Genomic DNA, 22,751 nt, shown 5'->3' with positions numbered 1-22,751 from the left:
AGAAAAATGGCAAGTATTAAATGTGGAGAAGCTGACATCTGCCCACGGCCCCTCTTTTTCTGCCGTTACTGTGCATTTTACCCACCTCAGCCAACACAGGGTAAGAACCTGAGGGTAACATATTGTTTTACATACAGGTCAACTGCCTTTTCCTGTTTTCTAGCTGTCTGTTTCTTTCTAAACGTCCCTTCATAGCAGTGAAATTTAATGGCACCGCATTGGTGTCATTCCGACCTACAGGTAAACAAGGTGTGCGTGATTGTAGGTATCTCTTGGTAGGAGCTGACGTCCGTGGGAATACATTTTTATGTGGTTTTCTCTGATGATTAATCCTTCAGCGTCACCCAAATGCGTGTGTGTGTGTGTGTGTGTGTGTGTGTGTGTGTGTGTGCGCGCGCGCGCAAAGTAGACCGCCCTTACCGCTGTGCGCGCTGAACCAGCGGGGTGCGATGTGCAAGGGCAAGGCGTCAGCCAGCGACCCCCGGGACCCCAGATAGAGCACCCCGTCCGTGTGATGCCCTCCGCCCCCAGTGTCCTGGTAACCGGTACCGTGGGGGGCGGCTGTAGTACCCCCTGACCCCCCTCCAGCTCGATCCGAGTCCGTCCCTCTAGGGGTGTAGAAGCCGAAGGGCACGGCGGGACTGTGATCGATGCCCATCCCGGCAACAGAGCTCACTGAACGGCTTCGCAGGCCCATGGTGCCGCTCGGCCGGTAGTGGCCGAAGTGGGCCGAGGGTGGCACAGCGCTGTCATCCGTAGAGACACCGGGAAAAGCACCCCGGGGCCGCCCCGCCGTGCTCTGCTTTCCCCCCATCCAAAGCGGGAGACAAATGGGTGGGGGTTCTGGGTGGAAACAGGAGGGGGCTCGGCTCGATCCGCAAAGGGTCGAGAGAGCCGAAACAGGCTGTCGCCCCCTCCCCTCGCTCCTGTCTGTCTCTCGGCCTTCCTGTCTGTCTGCCCGTGTGTCTCAGCAGGCTCGTCAGCTCTGACTCTCTGCAGACGCAACAGCCCGTTTCCCTGCTGAGCCGAACATGAGCCACCCCTGACGTCTGGATTCACCTCACCAGCAGACAAAATCTCGACACAACCGGGGATGGCTGACGAGCAGACCGACGGCGAAAGCCCAGAATGACAAACAGATGTACACAACACTCCCTTCGCCGTCCGAGGTGATTAAGACGGCTGTATCATTGCAGGCGGGACGCGGCAGCAAAGCGTTTAACCCACCCGGCCCGAATCACAACAGCGCCACTATGTACTCTCCGCCGCTCTGGCCTCATCTGATCTCAGACATCGTGACAACTGTTGCTACCTGTCTGACCGCCAAACACTGACGGTCTGTCGATGGAAAAAAATATATATATATGACGTCGCCGTCCGCTCTGTCTGTTGGGTCCGGTGGTCTACGATCAGCGGTCCCTTTTACCCAGAGATTGGGGTCACGGTGATGCAGCTCCCCTGCGCTCACAACGGCGCTGCGCTCCGCTCCCCTCCGCTCCGCCGTCGCCGCTGCTGGTGCTGCTGCTACTGGCCAGACAATGGAGACGCTCAGTGCGCAAGCTCGGATTGTAAATACAGACAGGACAGGAAACAGTGCTGAGGGGAACACAGTATACAGTAAAACAGTGCAATAGCATTATTTATAACAATATAATAATAATAATAATAATAATATAATCGTATACAACAACAGCAACAACAACAATAATAATAATATTGTATTATTTTTAGTTGTAGTGTAGAGTCGATTTAATTTATCCTAATTAAAAACAAGTAATACTGTACATTGAAACATTGAGACTACATTGAAAATAAAGGCCTGAAGCACAACCTCAATGCAACAAAAGTTCAAAGGCCAAATAAACAAAGTTATGACATCATTGTTTTGGTCTGAGTAACATGGCTCTACATGGTAAGGAATTGCCCATACAAGAAAGAAACCAGATTGCAAGACGTCAGAAAGATCGTTGAAGGTACAAGAGCAGACTGTTGAACATAAACCAGTCACCTGCAGTAGGGCCTCCTGGTTAGGAGGTAAATGAAGAGCCTTACCACCAATCACAGAAGGCGCAGTGACGTCCTAAAAAATGATGCCAGGTACAATTCACCAATTACACAGCCTTGCATTCAAAAACAAACAGTGACTAATCAGATATTGCATGGTGTCAGCCTCTATTGATGGAGGAAAACCTTTGCTCACAAAATGGCACAAAACTACAAGATTTGCCACAGAACACGAAAATCTTACAAATATTGGCAGCACATTCTTTACAATTCCATCAAAATGGACAGGATTTGTAATTACATGTAAGTAACATTGACCAGGGGTGTATTCAGTTTTGTTATATACAGCACACTTTGTTTTATTGTATTTTATTGTAGGTTTGTTTCGTTGAAAGGTTTTTAAATGGTCTGTAGTGTTACCTTGAAGCCTGTGGCAGTCAGGTTGCCTAAGGTAGCCTTATAGCCCAAACTGATCCATAATCAGCTTTTTTAGTTTTTACCACCATTTGCACTAAGGAGCAGATGGAAGACATCTTAATATATGAGCAGCATTATGAGCAAACATGACTTTTCTTTTCATTAAACATATTTCCAATGCAGCTATTCAAATTTAGACCAGATATTGGTATTAACTCAATAAAACTACCCAGTTAAAGAAATGATAACATTCCAATCAATAAAAAGTTATGTGCAATAAAGTGAAAAGACAAAGGACACTAACTGAAAATTATTTAATACTTGATGGAGAAGCCTTTGTTTGCAATGACAGCTTCAAGACACGTACGAAGAAACAATCTCTCACAGTGTTCAGGTGGGATTTTAGCCCATTCCTCTGCACAGACGAAGATTTCTAGTGAATCCTGCTCTTCAGTTTCTTCCACAAATGTTCTGTTGGGTTTGAGTCTGATGATTAGCTGGGCCATTCCAATGCCTGTATTTTCTTCCTCTGGAACCAGCTGACAGTCTCCTTTGCAGTATGTTTTGAATCTTTTTCCTACTGGAAGATCAACCCGCATCTGAGTCTCATTGTCCTGGTGGAGGGCAACAAATTCTTCTCAAGGATTTCCCTCTACATGGTTCCATTCATCTTCCACTCAATACTTTGGATATTGCCAATACTATGAGAAGAAGAACCCTCATAACGTGATGCTTTCACATCAAAACTTCACTGTAGGCACAGCATCTATAGGGTCATATGCAGAGTCATTTCTCCTCCTAACATGGCGTGTTGTTTCGTCTGACCACACTATATTCTCCTAGTAATCTACAGGCTTCTCCAAATGTTGTGTACCAGACTTCAAATGAGTTTTAATGAGCCTTTTCTTCAGTCTATCAGGGTGATTGTGCATTGAGGCCATGGCAGTGGAGTGCAGTGCCTATTGTGATTACTAAACCTGCTCTTTTCCTGTGGTCCTTGGCTCTTGGGCTGCACTTCTGACTCAATTTTTGACTGCTCGATAATGTCACAAATGGTGCTCATTGGAATATTTTGGAGTTTAGAAATCCATCGGTAACCAGTGCCATTGCCATGCTGCTCAACAATCTTGTAACAAAGGTCTTGGGAAAGCTCTTTGCCTCTACCCATCATGAGATGTTTCTTGCATGACAGTTTTGTAATATTTTTAATTTTTTTTATTTGCATACAGGCAGTGGATGATCCTTCTAGTATTAGCCTATCAGCATGCACTAGCCTAACTGATTCTAATTAGCACAGATAGGAGAACTAGTCCGTATAATCGGCTGTTTTTGTGCTTTTTTAAACTATGTTCAAAACTTTTTTCCTTTGTCATTTCACTTTACTGTACATAATATTTTTATGGATTGGAATGTTATGAATTCTTTATCTGCGTAGTTTTATTGACCAGTATCTATAATAGTATAATATGCTTTTGTATTACTTGTAAAAACGTGCTTTTATGTAGTAATATCTTGACGTCTTACACCGAAGTCTGTTTTATTCACATACTAAAAGCAGGCATGGGAAATTGACATATCCTTAGTTAAGCTCTTAAAATACACAATGCATTCTACCTGTTCAAAGTATTATAGAATCCACATATCACTGGACCAGCTGTTGACACAGCATTGGTTCCGATGTGCGGCCATGACTTCGAAGTGCTGTCAATACAAATGGTTCTACCACAGGCCTTATATTACCTTTTAATGCCAAATAAATAAATAAATAGGGCCTCTGTGACTTTCTGATTGTAAAATGTAATTTTATTCAAATGGGGTTGAAGAACAGTGGCCTTTTTATTTTGGGTACATAATTTTCTGGCTTGTGCACAGAAATGGGGATGCATAACTTTCAGGCCTTCAGCCAGTCCAGCATATTGTCACCATTATCACGTTATGCACAGACTTTTCTGCCATATGCTAAATTATTGAGATTACTGACTCTCATGTTTTGATTAGGATTACTTGGTCTAATCCTGTGTGTGTGTAATTAGGCTGGTTTTATTGTTTGGTTTTGTTTCTTCTAAATAACACACAGTCAATCTTGTACAGTCTTCTTGGCCTCATCACCCAATAAGGAAAACTATGGTTAAGTGCTCACTTCAATAGGTATTAATCTATCCTACTATAATGACAGCAGGGCTATAAATGGTCCCCTCTCTGCTCCTCAGGCATGCATGCACACACAAGTAAATGCAAATGGTTCAGAGGCAGTCTGTGTATAGATAGATGACCACAGGGAGAAAATGTGTTATCAAGCAACTTTATTGTCTGGTGGTTTGACTGCTTTCTGTCACCATCCCAAAATGCATAGTGACTCTGAAGGTTTATCACACATTGAAAATAGATAATATTGAAATTTAACAGTCCAGGCCATAAGTATTTGGACAGTTATACATCTGTTGCTTGTCAGGCTGTGTTTACATTTAATACACAGCAGCAATCAGGGCTGAGTAGTATTCCAGAAATGACAAGCTAATTCAACCGGAAGAACACAACTACCCTTTATTAACTTCATTACCTTCATTACCTGAAACCAATACATAGAGATGATTCTAAATCATGCAGTGTTATTCAATTCAATCAGATTAGATAGGTAAAAAAAACAACTCTTTAATGATGGTATATGCACATGCATGTGTCTCTGAGATATTATAAAGTCACACAAGATACATTATTGTACATCAGAGGCTGTGTAAACTCTTTTTATTTCATTCTTAATGTTTAGTTAAGTGCTGCTGCTGCAGAGATAAAAAAGGGAGCAACCATACTGATGGAGATGGAGTAAGTGGTGGAGCCTTTGGCGGATTCATGTTACAAGTTGTCATGCAGTTTTTTTCAGTATGATGCCCACTGTTTAATTATTATACAGAGCCAAACATTATATGAACTCTTCAAATTGCTTGCTCATTCCACAGGTTTCTGCCACAGTCCAATCAAAATAAATCATTTCTGGATTTTCTTAGTTGACATATTCTTAGATCTCCTTGCAAAAGAATGCATGCTCACATGATGCACCTGATGACAGAAACACCAACACCAATGAAATCATCACAGATTTAATCTCACCTCACATTAATTAACAATATCTTCCAAGTGATATTCAGCTGTTTACTTGAGTCAGTTAAATTCTGTTTTAACAAGAAATACTTCTATGTGCAATATGCTCTAAAAATGAAATCATTGTGCCATGAACAGTATACAGATAAAACAATAATACTGTTTATAGTTCTCTTGGCTGTAGAATTTTCCCAGGATTCATCATATTATGTGGGTCAAGGGTGTCTTTGAGACCCTGCATGACCTGGATAGCCATGGATCCCAACTCCTCACACAGTAGTGCTCTCTTCCCCAAACCTACTCCATGCTCGCCTGTACATGTGCCACCCATGGCCAGGGCTCGCCTAGAGGGAAAACAAACCACATTGTTTTACTCAAAAACTGTATATTGAGTAACATAGTAGTCCCTGCCTGTAACTTTAAGATGTTAATGATGTCACAATATTTGTCATAAAACTAACAAAACAGGTAAAACTGAGGCTCCTAATATCTACTACAGCTACAACAATTTGTAATCTCAGCTTAACTGCAAACCATCAGAGATATATACTACATTTAACAGTTTTTAAATTAATCTCTACATTGTACCTCCACCTAATATCTCAAGTACTTTTAGGCTCATACATAAAATGAAGCCTGTTTAGTCAGACAGTTTGAGTCTCTAAAAATAGATGTACAGGAAGAGTATACCTTTGTACTAAAAGGCCCATAATGAGCCCTCCTGAGGACCCTTTTATCCACCACAAGAGTAGCTTCTGATAGTTAAAAGGTACATATCAGTATCAATTCAACCTGAACTAAAGATCCAGTTACTGAAGTTAGTTAATGTCTGTCCTTTTTTTGGAGTAAATCTGAAGTCGGCACAAAAACACAGAGATGAGCGCAGGGAGATTTCACATAAAATACTGTCAATATTGTCTATTGAGACATATTTTGCTTACAGATACAGCACTGTCTCAATTGGTTCTGTCTCTTCATGTAATCCCAGACTGGCTCTATGATTTTGAGATCATAGTTATCAATACTGTAGCATGTTAGGGAGAAGGTGGGCATTATTGAAAAATGATCACTATATTCTGTGGTCACCCCTACCAAGTCAGCCCACAGCAGGCAGTGGGCTATCAAATAAGAATGACAATATTCTCAAATCCCAGTTTGACTCCAGTAGTTCACAAAACTTAAGCATTCATTCATAAGGTGACCCCATGGACAAAAGTTCTGTCTGGTGGAGAATTTATGAGAAATATGAGACATGTCAGAGGAGAAGAGAGAGGAGAGGGTGTTACCTGGCCAGTCTCTCAGTGAACAGGTGGACCTGGTGCAGCTCCTCTGGGTCAGTGGGGTCCACCACCATCAAGCAGTGGAAGTTACCATCACCAACATGACCCGCTATGGGACCTAAAGATAGAAGGCACCCCCATTCAGTTTACTGAAAAACACACAAAACCATGCATCAATGCTGTTTCCATTGCTGCTGTGTTCCTTGTTTTTGCTCTCTTATGTAAGTGGTCTTCCTCTTAAAATCAATAAAACACAGTCTCGATTAGTACACTCATGGATGTTGCTGCCATAGCCTTAGTTTTTACTGGTAAGACCATAGCATAGTTGCTAATGTTGTGACTGCGTAACTGACATTACTTGGGTTACTTCGTTGACTTAACTCTAAAAAATCTAAATGTTGTATATATTAGGTTTAGCTTTAACTTTACCCAAAGCAGATATGTGCATATTTCTTTTAGGTCTGTCATATTCCTTTTATTCCATGGTCAAGTTCTCATTCAAATACTTCTGTTACTTACTTTTTTCCTCATCTCGATCAGATGTCATAAGATAGTCAACTACTAATCTAATTACATACAGTCATAGGTGCAAACTTAAGTGGGTAGGAAAAGGTGATATTACCCAAACTCTATGTATCATTTTTGGTAACGACACACAATATGATCAGTATATTTTTAGCAATTTGAAGACATCATGGAAATTATACAGAGTATTTTTCACTGTTGTCTGACATGTTACAGACTAAACAACTGATGGAAAAAATTACCTACATAAATATGCTGCAGCCCATCATGTGATTGTCGTTTCTGCTTAGCCATGTACACACCCAGTTAGTTTTAGAACACCTGCATTATTCCAGCTGTTGCTGAGTTTTTTTGTCTAGTAACGTCTAGTTCTTTTTCTCTAATGTTTTGGGTCATTATCTTGCTATAGGATGTACACCTGAACAACCAGTGAGTCTTTGTTACTTGCTTTTTCTCACCATTCTAATAGCAATACAGTACTACGTCCTGCAGTACAGTATTGTCCTAATAATGCATCTGAGGGTGTAGTAATTAAGTTTGTACAGACAGAGGGTTAGTAACTGTTGGGGTACCTGTAGAATTTGTTTACATTAAAGAAACATCAAGCAACTATTTTACATTAAAATAAGCTTCAAAATCATCTTGATGGCACACTGATTTCCAATACAGGGAATGGTGCCCCTGTTGTTCCCACTCAGCACCACAAACGCCTGTTCTTTTACCATGTAATTTGGCTTGATCTGTTATGATTGCCTAACTGAGTGATAATCAGCGGCTTTAACTGCCAGAATCAGGCGCAGCAAGTTCAAGAATAATTCTGAACTGTAGAAGTGTTCATCTTCAATATTCAGAGAGGAAACTTTTAAAATCAAGAATTATAGAAACTGTTTGGTGTATCTGTTACAGCAACTACATTTCTGGTTCCAGAAGACAGGGATCAGTGGGAATATACACCATTCATCAGTGCCTCAGTTCGGTGAGTGAGACTGCACAGCTGCAGCTCTGGTCAAGCAACTGATAAGCTTTGTTTTCTGAGCTGTTAGCTTCTTACATATGCTGCTTCCGGTACTCTTAACCTGTCAGACTCAGAGGCCAACACAATTCAATGCATTAGCATCCTGTACCTAATTACCACTTGTGCCTGCAGAGATCACTGTTACTCCCCAAAAGTTGCATAGTTGTTCCTTTGACTTCCACGGCTTCATTAACTTCGATTGCTACAGGAAAGATTTAATTTCAGTAAAAAGTGGAAAAATGGGGAGGTGCTCTGAATCTCCAGACTGGCGAAGTATAGTGGCAAGAAAAAGGAAATGGGCCCTTTGGAATCATCTGCATTCTTGTATAAATGTGTTTTAAAATATGGTCAGATCACCATCTAAGTTAAAACTGCAAACAAACACAATCTATAGTAAGTAATAACACACAGATCATTGCATTATTCTTCTCCATATTAAATGCATCATTCACACATTCACTAAAACTATCTAGAAATGGTGATGATTTAGTTCTATGGCTATTTCCCCTGGAAGTGGGTGTCCAGCAAAAATAACTCCAAAGAGATACAATGCAGAATGCTCTATGAGGAAAAAAAAACCCCAGAGTTACACCTTAAGTCTTGAAGGAATCACTGGAGTTGATTTTGATGAGTCTACTGTACACACGTCATGGAGCATGGTGTCCATGGCAGGACTCCACTGAATAAGCTACTGCTGTCAGAGGGGAAGAAAAATAAAGAAATAAATTGAATTGCTGCCTTGTGCTTGTATGCCTCTGCCAACCAGTCCAGCTGCATTTAATTAGTGTGTGAATTTAGGTAATAGCTAAAAACATGTCCACTCACAGTGACCTCTGACCACCAAATTCTAATCAGTTCATCCTTGAGTCCATGTGAATGTTTGTGTTACATGTAATGAAATTCTCTCCAGGAGTTCCTGGAATATTGCATTAAGAAGAATGTGAGGTCCTTGGTGACCTTGACCTTAGACCATCAAAATCTGCAATCACTGAGGGGAAAATTAAGTTTATCAAGATATCTTACACGATTAATGTCAGGTTGGCTGTGCACCAGCTGAAACTTAGTAAAAGTTGGGTGATGCAGTAGGATGATGACCATGAACATCAGGTAAATCTACCACAGAATGCTTTAACCCACTGAGATGCTGTCAAAAGTTATTTCTGCCAAAGGAGGTTCGACCAACTAGGGTCCATTTTTTCCATGAGCACTGCAAATATTTAATGGGTGTCCATAAAGACACAGAAGATTATAATTGGTTGAGTGTTATAAGTTAAGCACAGTATTACTATCTCACACTTTATGACCTATAAATGCAAAAGAGCAGGTGATTCTAACAGGTTCACATGCTTTTTCTTGCCACCGTATCTCTTTATCTTTTTTGACACTCTTTGCCTCAGCAATGTCTCTCCTTCTCTCTATTACACTTAATGACTGCAGGCAGCACACATCCAACACACCACACTGACAGACGTGGGGGTACAGTAGCCAGATGTGCTGAGTGTGGTGAAACTGCTGCTTTTTTGGAGAATTAATGTGGAAAAACACAAAGGCCAGCCCCAGTCTAAGAAAGTGAATATAATACAGTTAAATATTCATATAATAAAAAGCATGTCATTCAGTCACCTTGCACTGTGCTCTTTGATTAAAACTTGATCTCAGGGTAATTGTGAATGCCTGCAATCAGTCTATTAAATGGAGCATTTGATCAGATCACTTAAGAATCTATTTAGTTAAAAAAAAAGTTAGAAGCGCTCTCATGGTTTACTCAACAGTCACAAGATTGTAATGTAGCTTTGTAAGACACATAATCAGTTCACGTTTTGTTCTCTGCACTTAGTTTTATACCTCTGATTGTAATAATTATGATAAATAGGTACCATAGGTTAGCAATGCAGGTATATGCATTCTACTTACAATGATTCACATCAAGCATTTTTAAACATCTTTAACATCTTCAACACTGAGTCCAATTCACTGAACAGCCGGGTGCTCACCTGTAAGTCTGTTTTCAATCAGGTCCTCTTTTGTCTCCACAATGATTTGAGGCAGTTGAGACAAAGGGACACACACATCTGTAGCGTAGGCCTACACACACACACACACACACACACACACACACACACACACACACACACACACACAAACAGGTCACAGAGTTGGAACAGCATCAAGTGGTTATGTTTTGCAATAACTAGGATTTAAATGAATAATAAAATGAGGTTGTTCGCAGGTCTACTGAATTATTGACTATATGAACAGATGGAGGGCTCCCTGTCTGTTGTGGTGGTCAATAAGACAGGAGTGCCACAGAGGACTATTCTGTCCCCATTTCAGTTCACTCCACACACCTCAGACTTCAGACCCAGTATAAGTCTTAATCTTGCCACCTGCAGGAGTTCTCTGATGATTCTGTAACGGGGTGGGGGTGCATTAAAGATGGGCAGGAGTTGGGAGTACAGGGAACTGGTGGCTTACTTTGTGGAGTGGAGCAGCAGGAATCACTTGCTCCTAAATGTGGACAAGACCAAGGAGATGGTGGTTGACCTTAGGAGGAAGAGTACTACAACTGAACCCATTCACATGATGGATTAAAAGGTTGGAGTTGTGGAGCACTGACACTGTGTACAAGACAGGGATGAGCAGACTCTACTTTCTGTTGTGGGAACAGCATCTGCGCAAGAGATGCCAGTGGGATCAATAAACTGATTGACAAGGCCAGGACCATCATTGGTCAGAATCTGGAGATGTTTAAGGTCACTGAGCAAACTGTTCTCCATCATGGACAATGAATCTCATCCCCTCCACAACACACTGCAGAGACAGCAGAGCTAATACTAATACTTACTCAGCTCCTCTGTCACAAAGAAGGTTTCAAGATATCATTCCTACCACTCAACCTAACACCGCACAATAGCTCATCTTTGTAAGACAAGTACTAGCATTGGTGCTTGGATATAAAACTCTTACTGCATTTATTATAAACAATCAACTTTCTTTACCTTGCAGCCAGGTCTGAGAGCGAGAGCAGCATACCAGGCATCATGACGAGCTTTCCACAATCGGTTCCTTGTTTCTGCATCTTGAGCCCACTGAAAATCTGAACCTCTGTTACTCTGAGTGATGTCCTCTATACAAACACAGACCAACATGTTTTTATAATTGTGCCTGTATAATTTTCACTAAGTCATTGTTAAACTCCCATGTCTACATTGCCATTGCTAGTGCTATGTTTATAGACCAGCTCATTTTACCTTGCACTGCATCTATTTCAAGTAGGCTATAAAGTACTTTTCTTGGTAAGCTAGTGAGATAATAAGGTAGGGAATGTTAGCAGGGATGTTTATTTTGTAGTTGTATTAGAGAGTAAGTGGATTTTATTAATGAGAAACAGACAAAGTCTGAGGACAGGCCAACAACCTCATGAGACTGTTATGGTGATTACATACCACTTACCTTATGTCTTAAGGAGAGTTAGATGCCACATTCAAAGATGGCACCCTATTCGCTCGCTCTGCAGATATGTTGAAAAATGTCCACCACATTTCTGCAGGCTTTCTCACACTTTTGCATTTTTGGGTACATGGAACATGTGCACTGGCACGCCCCTCAAGCCAGTTTAGAGCAAGCAGAGACAGAGACTTTCTCTGGCCAACTTCATATTGGCTACCCACACACATGCATGTGATGAAATGACACATATGGGTCTTAAACTTTCTAAATGTTATCTGACCCATTGGATCAAATGATGAATGAATTCTGATAATTTGAGAGTGTTTTTGATGTGCTTTTTGGGCCATGGTGCAACATATATACCATGCATGATGGTGCACTTCAGTGGAAGTTATTATTGGTCCCACCACTACTTTCTCTTCCACAAGTCAAATGCTCGGTACGAAAGGGGTATTTTTGACCTCTTTGTGGCACTCATGAGCGATGGATATGGCAGAACTTTGAGGGCGCAGTTATTAAAACGCTGCATACTTTGTGATGATGTAAGTGTGTGATTGGTCTTACTACTTCTTTGAACAGAAGTAAAATAGCTGAGGTGACTTTGGTCGCCCGTTTTAATTTGGGTGACTGAGCTGCTTCCTTCCATTGAGCACAAAAAGGTTAGAACATGCAAACTGTACATTTTTGTACACTCACTCACCAGTTGTGTTGACTTGTTCCTTGAGGCTTTGCTCAGAGCCATGGAACTCCAGGAACAGAGTCGGGGTCACAGGGTAGGAGAGACAACTGAACCTGTTGCATGCATCAATCATCACATCATCCAGAAACTCTGGATAATACACACACATTCACACAGTCAGAGCATATGGAGCGAAGACAAATATTAGTTTGATGTATCTAAACAGGTCATTCTTCTGTCTTTTGTCAACTTTTGCTTAATGGTCGTTAAACATCATCTTTCCTCCCTCTCTCTCTTTCTGTGGCTGTTTTACCTTTCATTAAGGCTATGACAACAGCTTCTTGCTGGACTGTTTCCATTAACGTGGCTAACATTTTTCACACAGTGTGTATTCTTTGTGGCATGGAAACATTCCTTCCATTCTGGTCCATTCTGACATTGTTGCATCACATAATTTCTGCAGATTTGTCAGCTGCCCATTCATGCTGCAAATCTCCCATTCTACCACATCCTGAAGATTTTCTGTTGGATTCAGATTTGGTGACTGGGGAGGCTACTGAAGTACACTGAACTCATTATCATGTTCATGAAACCAATGTAGAGAGAGCTTTTGCTTTGCATCATCATGTTGGAAATAGTCATTAGTAAATGAGAAAATTGGGACCATCAAGCAATACACATGGTCAGCAACATTCAGATGGCTGTGGCATTCAAATTATCACTGCTTGGTACTGAGGTGCCAAAAGTGTGCCAAGAAAACATTCCCCACACAATTAATCCAATCCATGGATACGACCTCAGCAGAAACTGAGATTCATCAGACCAGTCCAGTCTTCAGCTATCTAGTTTTGGCAATCCTGTACCTACTGCAGCTTCAGATTTATTTTCTTGGCTGACAGGAGAACCCGACACAGTCTGGGCATTCTGAGATACTTTCTCTACAATCAGTTTTTCAGCTGCTGTTGCTTTGCTTCAAGCAGCCTGTGTGAGAAACATTCTTCTCACTGGCTCATGCATATCTGATTTTCTTCTGCCACAATTTGTCTCTTCAGCGGGAGTTAGAATGACTAATAAGTCACAAGCTTCATATACAATGATCAGCCATAACATTAAAACCACTGACAGGTGAAGTGAATAACACTGATCATTTCGTCACAATACAATGTTCCCTTGGTCCTGACATTCATCTGGATATTACTTTGACACGTACCACCCACCTAAACGTTGTTGCAGACCAAGCACAACCCCCATGGCAACAACACTCTCCCAGCAGGACAATGCTTGCAGCACACCACAAAAACTGCTCAGAAATGTCTGGGGGAACATGACAAAGAGCCCAAGGTGTTGACTGGGCTTCCAAACTCTCCAGATCCCAATCTGATCCAGCATCTGTGGGACCTGCTTAATATTGTATAGGCCACCAAAACAGCTCTGACCTGTTGGGGCATGGACACAAGATGTCTAGGGGTGTCTGGGGGGTGGGTGTCTGGCACCAGGACATTTGCAGAGGATTGTTTGGATCCTGTGGGTTGTGGGGTGGGGCCTGCTTGGTCTATAGCAATGTTTAGGTGGGTGATACGTGTCAAAGCAACATCTAGATGAATGAAGGACCCATGGTTCCTCAACAGAACATTGTGTTATAACAAGATGATGAATGTTATTCACTTCAGCTGTCAGTGGTTTTAATGTTGTGGCTGATCAGTGTATGCCATAATTCATTTGATAAGTCTGTTTCCATTATTGCGATTTGTCATATTTTCTTTTAATCAAAACTGCAAATTTTCCATTTAAGCCAGGCAGAAAAGCATTTTTCGATATTCAGGTATTTCAGATTTTTTTCAGTGCAAAAATGCAAAAATGTTTATAAAAATAGGTGGATGTAAATGCTGTATTATCAACATCATGACTTTGAAAAATATCTTCCTTTTCTGACAGTTTTTATCAGACCAAACCATTGAGCATATCATAATATATCTCTGTTATGTACAGTAGGCCTACATGCTATATGCTTGCTGTTAATGGCATTACTTCTCCAAGCCCCTGAATGTGTATTCTTATACCTCTGTTTTTAACTGTAATACTGTATGGTTGATCCTATTTGATGTTGTGGCAGAAAATAAAATATGACCAACAAAATATCTAGTGTTCCTTTCTCCTTTGTTCACATTGTTCACATTGATCAGTAAAATATACTGCAATATATTGACTGTCATGTAGAAACAGTGCAGTTATCAGCTGTATGGAGTTTAGACCTGTCTCCTAACCAATGCGAGCGATGGGTACTCCAGCCTGTAGGATCTGCACTGTGCTGTCTACAGCATCCTGGACAGAGGGAAAAGAGCAGACGGCTGACACCATGGCCTCTGGGATGCCGTACAGGCGCAATGTCGTCTTAGTGATGATCCCCAGGGTCCCCTCTGAACCCACAAACAGGTTTGTCAGGTTGTAGCCTGCTGAAGTCTTCCTAACGATTGATTATAAGAATGATAGGCAGGGAAGACATGAATAAGACACTTACAGCTGCATTAGACAATGTTACATATATGTAGCTTGAAACTCAGTATGTGCACCTCTGTTTTACACGTGTGTGTCCAAAAAATTCTGAAACATATCCGTAAACAGTAAAGGTAGCTGAGTTACCTGGGACGTCGGCCCTTCCCAGCTGTGTGTATGATGGTCCCATCAGACAGTACCACCTCCAGGTTTACAACATTTTCCCTCATAGTTCCATAACGCACTGCATTAGTACCAGATGCACTAGTGGCAGCCATTCCACACAGAGATGCATCAGCTCCAGGATCTGAAATGGAAACAACATGTTAGTAATGTTTCCTAAAATAACTTTAGTAAAATAAAGAAAATAAACAGTACTGTGCAAAAGTTTTAGGCACTAAAGGTAAAGTGAGGATGCTGTCAAAAATAATCCATCCAATCCAACAATCCATACCCTTCCCCCCTCTTCCATTTGCCTTTAAAACAGCTCCAGTTCTCCTCAGTACACCTGTACTCAGGTAGTTTGTTCCAGCATGTTAGAGAAGTTGCCTCAGTGTCTCTGTGTCTTCATGTAATCTCAGACTGACTCTGTGATGTTGAGATCAGGCTCTGTGGGGGTCAGACCATCTGCTGCAGGACTCCTTGTTCTTTAAGATGCTGACTGTGTGATTGGACTCATAGTCCTGCTGCAGATTTAATCTGGGACTGATCAGACACCCTGATGGTACTGATGAAGGATAAGAGTAAGAACATCTTTTGCACAGTACTGTATCTAATGCAATCCTGTAACACTGACATTGGTGTAACCTTATCTAAACAGTGATAGAACTAATAACACACACACACACACACACACTAGAAGTTGTTAGGATCTCTTAGCCAATATCACCACCTGCTGGAAATGTGAATTTAAACTACTTTACTGTCAGCCAAAAACTGGTTCAAAAGGTTGTTTTAGATAACATTTCTAAAAACATTTTTCTATGTCACCACCTGTATAAAATTATCTGTGTCAGTGTCAGCTTACTGATATCACTCATACCAACCAGTGGAAAACAAATCTGAAATTACTGACTTTGACAGCTCTGCAAGATGAAAAAATCTTGAGGAAGAAGGACTATTTCACATACATCCCTGGTGTATGCCTGAATGGAAAAGATTTATCTTGTAAAATGCTTTTTAAGTGACTGACCAACAGGGAAATGGAAAAGTGAAAGATACCCACATGCTGGATTGATGCTGCTGGCATACATGACTGACCAGGTTAGACTGAAACTATTGCATGGCACAGCCTGGACATTAGGGAGTACACAAGGTTGATAAAATTCTATGCCGAACAAAAGATGAAAGTCATTTCTTTTCGTTTCATTCATTCAGCCTGACATGTTCATGGTAACTGATTCCTTGTTGGATTATTTTATTTACAAGAACACAGTATCAACATTGCTGTTTCTTAATATTAGTTGTTCTAACCTGCCTCACCCACAGCTGACTCGACACCTTCTGAAAGCTGCACCAATCACACAGATAAGATCAGCAGTACCACAGATGCATATTATTTTCCACCATTACTCCACCAGACATAAACCTCTCATCTTATGACCAAAAGGTGGTGGCCATCAGTGGCCAATTCTCTGAACCACTCATCCATTCTCTCCCAGTTAAAGGCACATCACTCTCCTTGATCAGCCCTCTCTCCGAGCAGTACACCGACAAGCCAAACATACAGCAATCCCTCTCTGCTCTCATGTCCTTGTTTACCTCATGTCCCTCACTCAACCCTGAGTGCAAGACTCCAGCATAACATGGAGCAATCCTACTACATGTCCTCTGTTTCCCAAGGGGAAAATGGCACATCACTTCTCTCATTCATCCCTCTCACTGAGAACATAATGTCTGAACTTCTGACTGACTCATAACTGTCCTATTACAGTTCATTAATGTGCGCTGGATCCCATTCCCACCAACCTCCTCCAAGCCTCATCTCCATCCATCTCTATCTTGAAGAATCTCTTAGAGACTCAGACCTCAGGTAAAAAGTTAAAAAGTGATGGGAACCTATGGTCAAAAAACACTGGGAGACAGGAACGAAAGCATGCAGAAACACGAGTGAACTGAACACACAAACTGACAAAGAATGAAGGGAATTAAGAGAGACTAAATACACAAGGAAAGCAAAGGTAACTGGGAGCAGGTAAAACTAACTGTGGCAGGGCAGGCAATCAGAAAGGTGGGAAACATACAAAGGCAGGAAGCAAGACAACCTATACACACGGTAAATAATTTAAAAATAAAAATAACATTTCAAAATAAACCACAAAAGAACAATAATAATAATAATAATAATAATAATACACATAGTGACCAGATCATGACATACGGTATGTTTCTGCCACTGCCCACATCCATAAAAGTGGAGTCCACAGCCTCTCTCCAGCACTATCCCATGGAGGCTCCGGGGTTACTGTGTACTAGACTTCCAGTGTACACGATAAAGGAACTGAGAATTTGGCTCTTCTCACTGCAGCCTCAGTTTCCCCATCATCTACCTGCTACTGGCAGCCTAATGGCATCAGGCAATCATTCCATGCACCTCTTCCTTTTACCTTTCAGCCCCCTTTAAACCCAACCATCCTCTCTCCCCTCTGTCTTTACATTGTCTACATATTCCATCAACACGTCTGCACTCACCTACCCTACTACTATCATCTTCATATCAATTTGTCATATCTATCAGTTTACCTGTTACACTGTTTAACTCTGATCTCTGTCTGTTAAAGTTATTGTCTACACCACACCTGTGTCATATTTCACCAAAAAAATTGAACATCCAAAAATATCACATATAATAATGTCTCACCTCTCTAACCATGCCAAACAAATCAGAAGATGAGCAACACAACTGTTAAAAGAAAATCTGAAATTAAATTTCATGTTTTACAGCCTGCAAAATTCTACATTTCAGTCATACCTTTTCATCAAAAATGTATCAAAAGACCTGTTGTATTCCAGCCTGTGGATACACTTTCACATTCACATGACCCCGTAGCTCCAAATACTGTCAACTAACCAGTATTATACAAGTCTGTGCTGTTTGTTTCCCTGCAGTGCACACAGCAGCAGATAGCAGTGGAGAGCAACAGTGAGTTTGGTATTTAACGGTGTTTTTGATTTTGTTTACATGGTTTGTTGTTATGTGGATGTGATGAATCGCAGTGAATCGCAGGAGGACTGGGAGGAGGACTTGTAGTGGCAATATGACTGTTCAGAGTGAGATCTGAAAGAATCTCGTTCTATTGCCTTTGTGAAGGGCCTTATTCAGACTGAATCATGTCTTAAAATAGTTTTAACAGTACCTAACTCTATGGCCATTTAGTTTATTTGTGGCTATTCGGATCGAATAATTTTGTGAGAAAATTGTTTTATGGCTGAGCTACTGAAATGTACAGTGAAAGGTGAGGAACAGTGTGACTGACCAACGGGAAACCACAGGCCGGTGTCCCGCAGGTAGGCATTAAGGGCCTTCCGAGTCACACCAGGCTCCACTGTCACGTCAAAGTCTTCCTGGTGGAGATCCAGAATCTGATCCATGTTCCTCAGACTGAAGCACACACCTCCCTAAGGGCAGAGGAGAGAAACGTGTACACATACAGTACGTGCATACTTATAATGTGTTTTTCAATTGTCCACATCAAAGTTCTGTGTTCTTCTTCTGTTTATTTGAAATAATCACACTCACTGTCATTAGGAACGTTTTAAAGGCTGAAATTTTCAGTTCAGCAAAAGTAGTCTATATATTATTCTCAGTTTGCTTTCTCAGTGAAATCCAAGCCTCTGACTGATATTAGCTCATTTCACCTCAAAGCCAAGAATAAAAATACACATAATACTATATTGTTATTACTGCCTTTACTTCCAAAGTATAATTGCACAAATATCCAGTCACTGATACACACATACACACACACGCATGGGCCCGATTTCTCTCACCTCGACAGCACTGACCCCTCCTTCCAGGCCAGTCCCGGTGCCAAAAGGGATGATGGGAAGGCGGTGCTGGTGGCAGACCTTGGTCAGGGCACTGACCTCCTCCACACAATGAGGAAACACCACCACATCTGGGGGACAACATCTGGACAGAAGAAATACAATGCTCCCACTCACCATTTTCCATATATTAAACAGTGCTCTTTTAAAGTCATGCATTTACAACAAAATCATTAGTCTCAAACAACCAACACTACTGGTGCCATGAAGACCCAGGTGAGAAAATGTCTGTGTACAAATCACCTCTGCCAGCAGACCAAAAGCAGACGTGATAAAATGATCAGGTCCACAAGTGCACAGATTCATAGATGAATCCTTTTAGTTCTTTTGAACCAATGGGTTGAAATAAACAATGAATGAAACAACAATGTGTAATGTTAAAGAAGTCACTCGCAAAGACAGACCCACTAAAATCTATCTTCTCACTCAAGTTTCACTTAGCACCACAGAGCTTTATTAGCCTCACAAAAAACGCTCTGACAAACTCTAGGTGCATTACAAGCAACAAACAGAGAAAGATATCAGCTAGCTGGTGAATATAATAAGGGCGTTGAAAATAATTGTTTCTACAATGCGTCATGGTGCAGATGAGGATGATTCTGCATCAATGCAGAGACACATCATAATCAATTACAGCCTCCTGATGTTTCTTACGATTTTCCAGCCTCGGCTGGAAGCTAGAAGCTGAAGCTAGACTTTAGAAGTATTCTTTTTTTTAAGTATTATTTTGGGCTTTTTTGCCTTTATTTATAGGACAGTGAGAGAGAGACAGGAAACAGGGAGAGAGAGAGTGGGGGAATGACATGCAGTAAAGGTCCGGCCGGATCAGGAGTCGAACCGGGGTCCGCCTGCTCAGAACACTAGGGACCACATGGTACACGCCCTAACCATGAGGGAGATCCCAGAAGCATTCATTTTTAAGATGGAACAATTTCACACACAAATATAGGAAGGCTAGACCTATAAACTTTATTTATTTTGGTTTGTAATGAAAAGAAGTGCAGTAATATAGAAAAATTGGGGATGCAACGCATTGTGATGCATTTTGATATTGAATCGTTGACAGGATAATCATAATCGAATTGAATCATGAGATCAGTAAAGATGCACAGCATTAGAATATAGTAGAACATTTACCAGCTAAAGACCCTGCTATCTTTCTGAGGAGCTAGTGAAAACCACATGAGAGTCAAAAGGAGAGTTTATGTCATACTTATATTTGTCAAAACTCCACATGAATGCTAATGTTGCCCTGTATCTACTGGATGTGTAAATGAACAACCGTGACTGCTGACTTGTTTGCTATGACAACTTTTTAAGATGATAATACATCATTTTGAGTTTTCAGGTTGTTCTGCTGTTGACCAGGTTCTAAGGACATCTAATATAACCACCACAGTGTGCACTGTGTACATCCTGAAGCTCAGGTGCTACAGTGGCACACCAGTCTTGTTTAAATGCATCTATATATGTATGTGCTGTGTTTTGAACTTAGGTCTTGTCATGTTTGTTCTTCAACCATTAGTACCATTTCCTTTTTGTATAATGTCACACAAATTGTTATTTATGGTAAACACAATTATCATGCAATGTCTCAAGTGAGTGAAACAGACTAACCTGTGTACAGACTCATCTTTGCCATGCTGCTCTCTGACAGCTTCACCCAATGAGACACTGTCCTCACCACATATAGACCTGAATGCAGAGAGCACACTGTCCAGAGTAGCACTCTGTACAGACATGCAGAGACACACACACGCACACACACAAACACACACACACACACAGTGAAGAACATTGAGTCATCACTGGAGAGTGGGGAGTAGAAGATAAAATGTAAAATTATACATTTAAATTGCAAACTGCCAGTGAAATGCTGTTCTTTTAGAGTGAACATGTTGAACTCCACTCAAAACAGTCAATTTAACATGTATCTAATATGACATACATTAGTGTGATGACAGGAGAAATAGAAATAATTTGGTTAATATAAAAAATATCATTTTCCAATCACATCAAATTGTAACTTAAATAAAATTTAATTACATTAATTACATTAATCTCAACCATACAGTTAAACACAAGAATGCAGTGATACTGGGCCTTTACTATACCAGTGAAGTACATTAATAGTATGTGTGAACAAAAATATTTTTACTTGGTATGCAATACTCAGTGCAAAGTGTTTTAGGTTACAGTCAGTGAAGGCATCACTTTGAGGATGCAGCAGCAGCCAAGAGGCGGGTTGAGGAAGCTGAATATATGTGAATTAACACAGACAGCTCCACATCACACCCTGTAGTTTATGACACTAAACATGAGACATGGGCATTATAAGCACAATGCTTACTGCATTGGACCCCACATACTTTAATACAAAAATATATAGCTGCTGAAGCAGCCTTTGTTCTGTGTTGAACATGCTATCCATGTGTGTGCCCCATTGTCATCTCCCTATTTTCAGTTACTGTATTTTATACTGCAAAACATTTCACTCTTGGAAACACTCAAACATTCAGCTAGAACGTGAGACTGTTAATCTTACCTCTCTCTATGGCAGGATTAACCAGGTCTACTACCCATTCTTCTATATGCTCTAAATTGATATTGTCTAAATTTTCCGTAACTGTCCTAGCCTAGTTACCTATTGGCACAAGGTCATGGAAAAGATCAGCAACAGCTTGGGTACTGGTGTTGGTTTTAACCCTGCTCTATGCCTCCTAAATAGCCAAACAGAAAATGAGAGAATAGGAGGAAGAAGGTTCAGTGGCTAAAGGTTACTCTCACTACAACTAAGAAGGCCATACTGAGGCACGGGACAGGGTGGAACTACTCTACCAACAACTTGTGAGCAAGTGATGAAAATAAGTGAGAAAATGAGCAATAACATCCAAGTCTTTTTAATAATGTTTATTTAAAAGGACTGCTGTTGTTGGTGTTGTACTTTAGTATACCATTATGGCTGCAGAGATGATCAAGTTATTGACTCAACAATTAATGATATAGTTAGGTCCATAAATAAAAAGGTACTCTGTGTTTTATTTTGACAACATATACATACATGTTTGCATTCAGTGTTACTCTCCAAAATACAATGTGTATATATATATGTATATATATATATATATATATATATATATATATATAATATATATATATATATATATATATATATATACGGTATGGCCATGAATGTGTGTGTGTACATACATACACACACACACACACACACACACACACACATTTATGGCCATACCGTACAGCCAACATACGGCATGTGGCATTCAGCTATCGTCCGCCTTTCAACCATTGATCTCAACTTTTTAAAATCATTCATAATATCGCTAACATAGTCGAAAAACGTGACATCTTATTACTGAAATGAAACGCACTTACTCTGGCAGAGTGGTGTGATTTTATGTTGCAACACTGCAGTAAGCCGTGCCGACGAGACCACAGTCGTCGACTCAGTATCAAGCCAAGCACCATCTTTTATTTTGATCACCGATTGCAAAATCTCGCCAGGGCAAATATATGACTTCCGGTAAATTCTTTTCAGAGTAAAAACAAAACCACTGAAATTTTTAAAGCATATTAACCACAGTTACTCAGAAACACGTTTATATTTTTAAATTATTGTTTAGAATTAAGTGTTTATCTTTATATTTATCTTTATATATTTCTTCTTCTTCATCTTAAATTTTATTGCACCTGTTAATGTTGTTTTTTGGGTTACTGCATT

The 22,751-nt window shown here is 40.6% G+C and overlaps 2 protein-coding genes across 4 annotated transcripts in view; both read right to left on the bottom strand.

The window, feature by feature from the left end:
- znrf1 (zinc and ring finger 1) overlaps positions 1 to 1,551 on the bottom strand; it is a 66,032-nt gene extending 64,481 nt beyond the window's left edge. The window contains exon 1 of one of the 2 annotated variants that reach the window (XM_051073617.1): positions 421 to 1,551. In XM_051073617.1, coding sequence (XP_050929574.1) covers positions 421 to 814 — 394 coding nt within the window. In that variant the 5' untranslated portion in view covers positions 815 to 1,551. The remainder of the gene's footprint in view (positions 1 to 420) is intronic. The other variant, XM_051073616.1, reaches the window with a different exon arrangement.
- Positions 1,552 to 4,709: 3,158 nt separating this feature from the next.
- Positions 4,710 to 22,529, bottom strand: ldhd (lactate dehydrogenase D). 2 transcript variants are annotated; one of them, XM_018704170.2, is made up of 11 exons: positions 22,406 to 22,529; positions 20,627 to 20,739; positions 18,953 to 19,094; positions 18,439 to 18,580; positions 15,110 to 15,269; positions 14,734 to 14,933; positions 12,491 to 12,619; positions 11,340 to 11,467; positions 10,335 to 10,425; positions 6,807 to 6,918; positions 4,710 to 5,864 (listed from the first exon to the last, which is right to left on the bottom strand). In XM_018704170.2, exons 1-11 carry the CDS (start codon positions 22,496 to 22,498, stop codon positions 5,684 to 5,686), a joined length of 1,491 nt encoding a protein of 496 aa, XP_018559686.1. In that variant the 5' UTR covers positions 22,499 to 22,529; the 3' UTR covers positions 4,710 to 5,683. The 2 variants fall into 2 exon arrangements, with proteins under 2 accessions (XP_018559686.1, XP_050929570.1); XM_051073613.1 differs by having other exon boundaries at positions 20,627 to 20,817; positions 22,406 to 22,505.
- Positions 22,530 to 22,751: the final 222 nt, after the last annotated feature.

This window comes from Lates calcarifer, linkage group LG10, assembly GCF_001640805.2.
Source record: "Lates calcarifer isolate ASB-BC8 linkage group LG10, TLL_Latcal_v3, whole genome shotgun sequence".
NCBI lineage: Eukaryota > Metazoa > Chordata > Actinopteri > Centropomidae > Lates > Lates calcarifer.
This window is presented reverse-complemented; position numbering and strand designations above follow the sequence as displayed.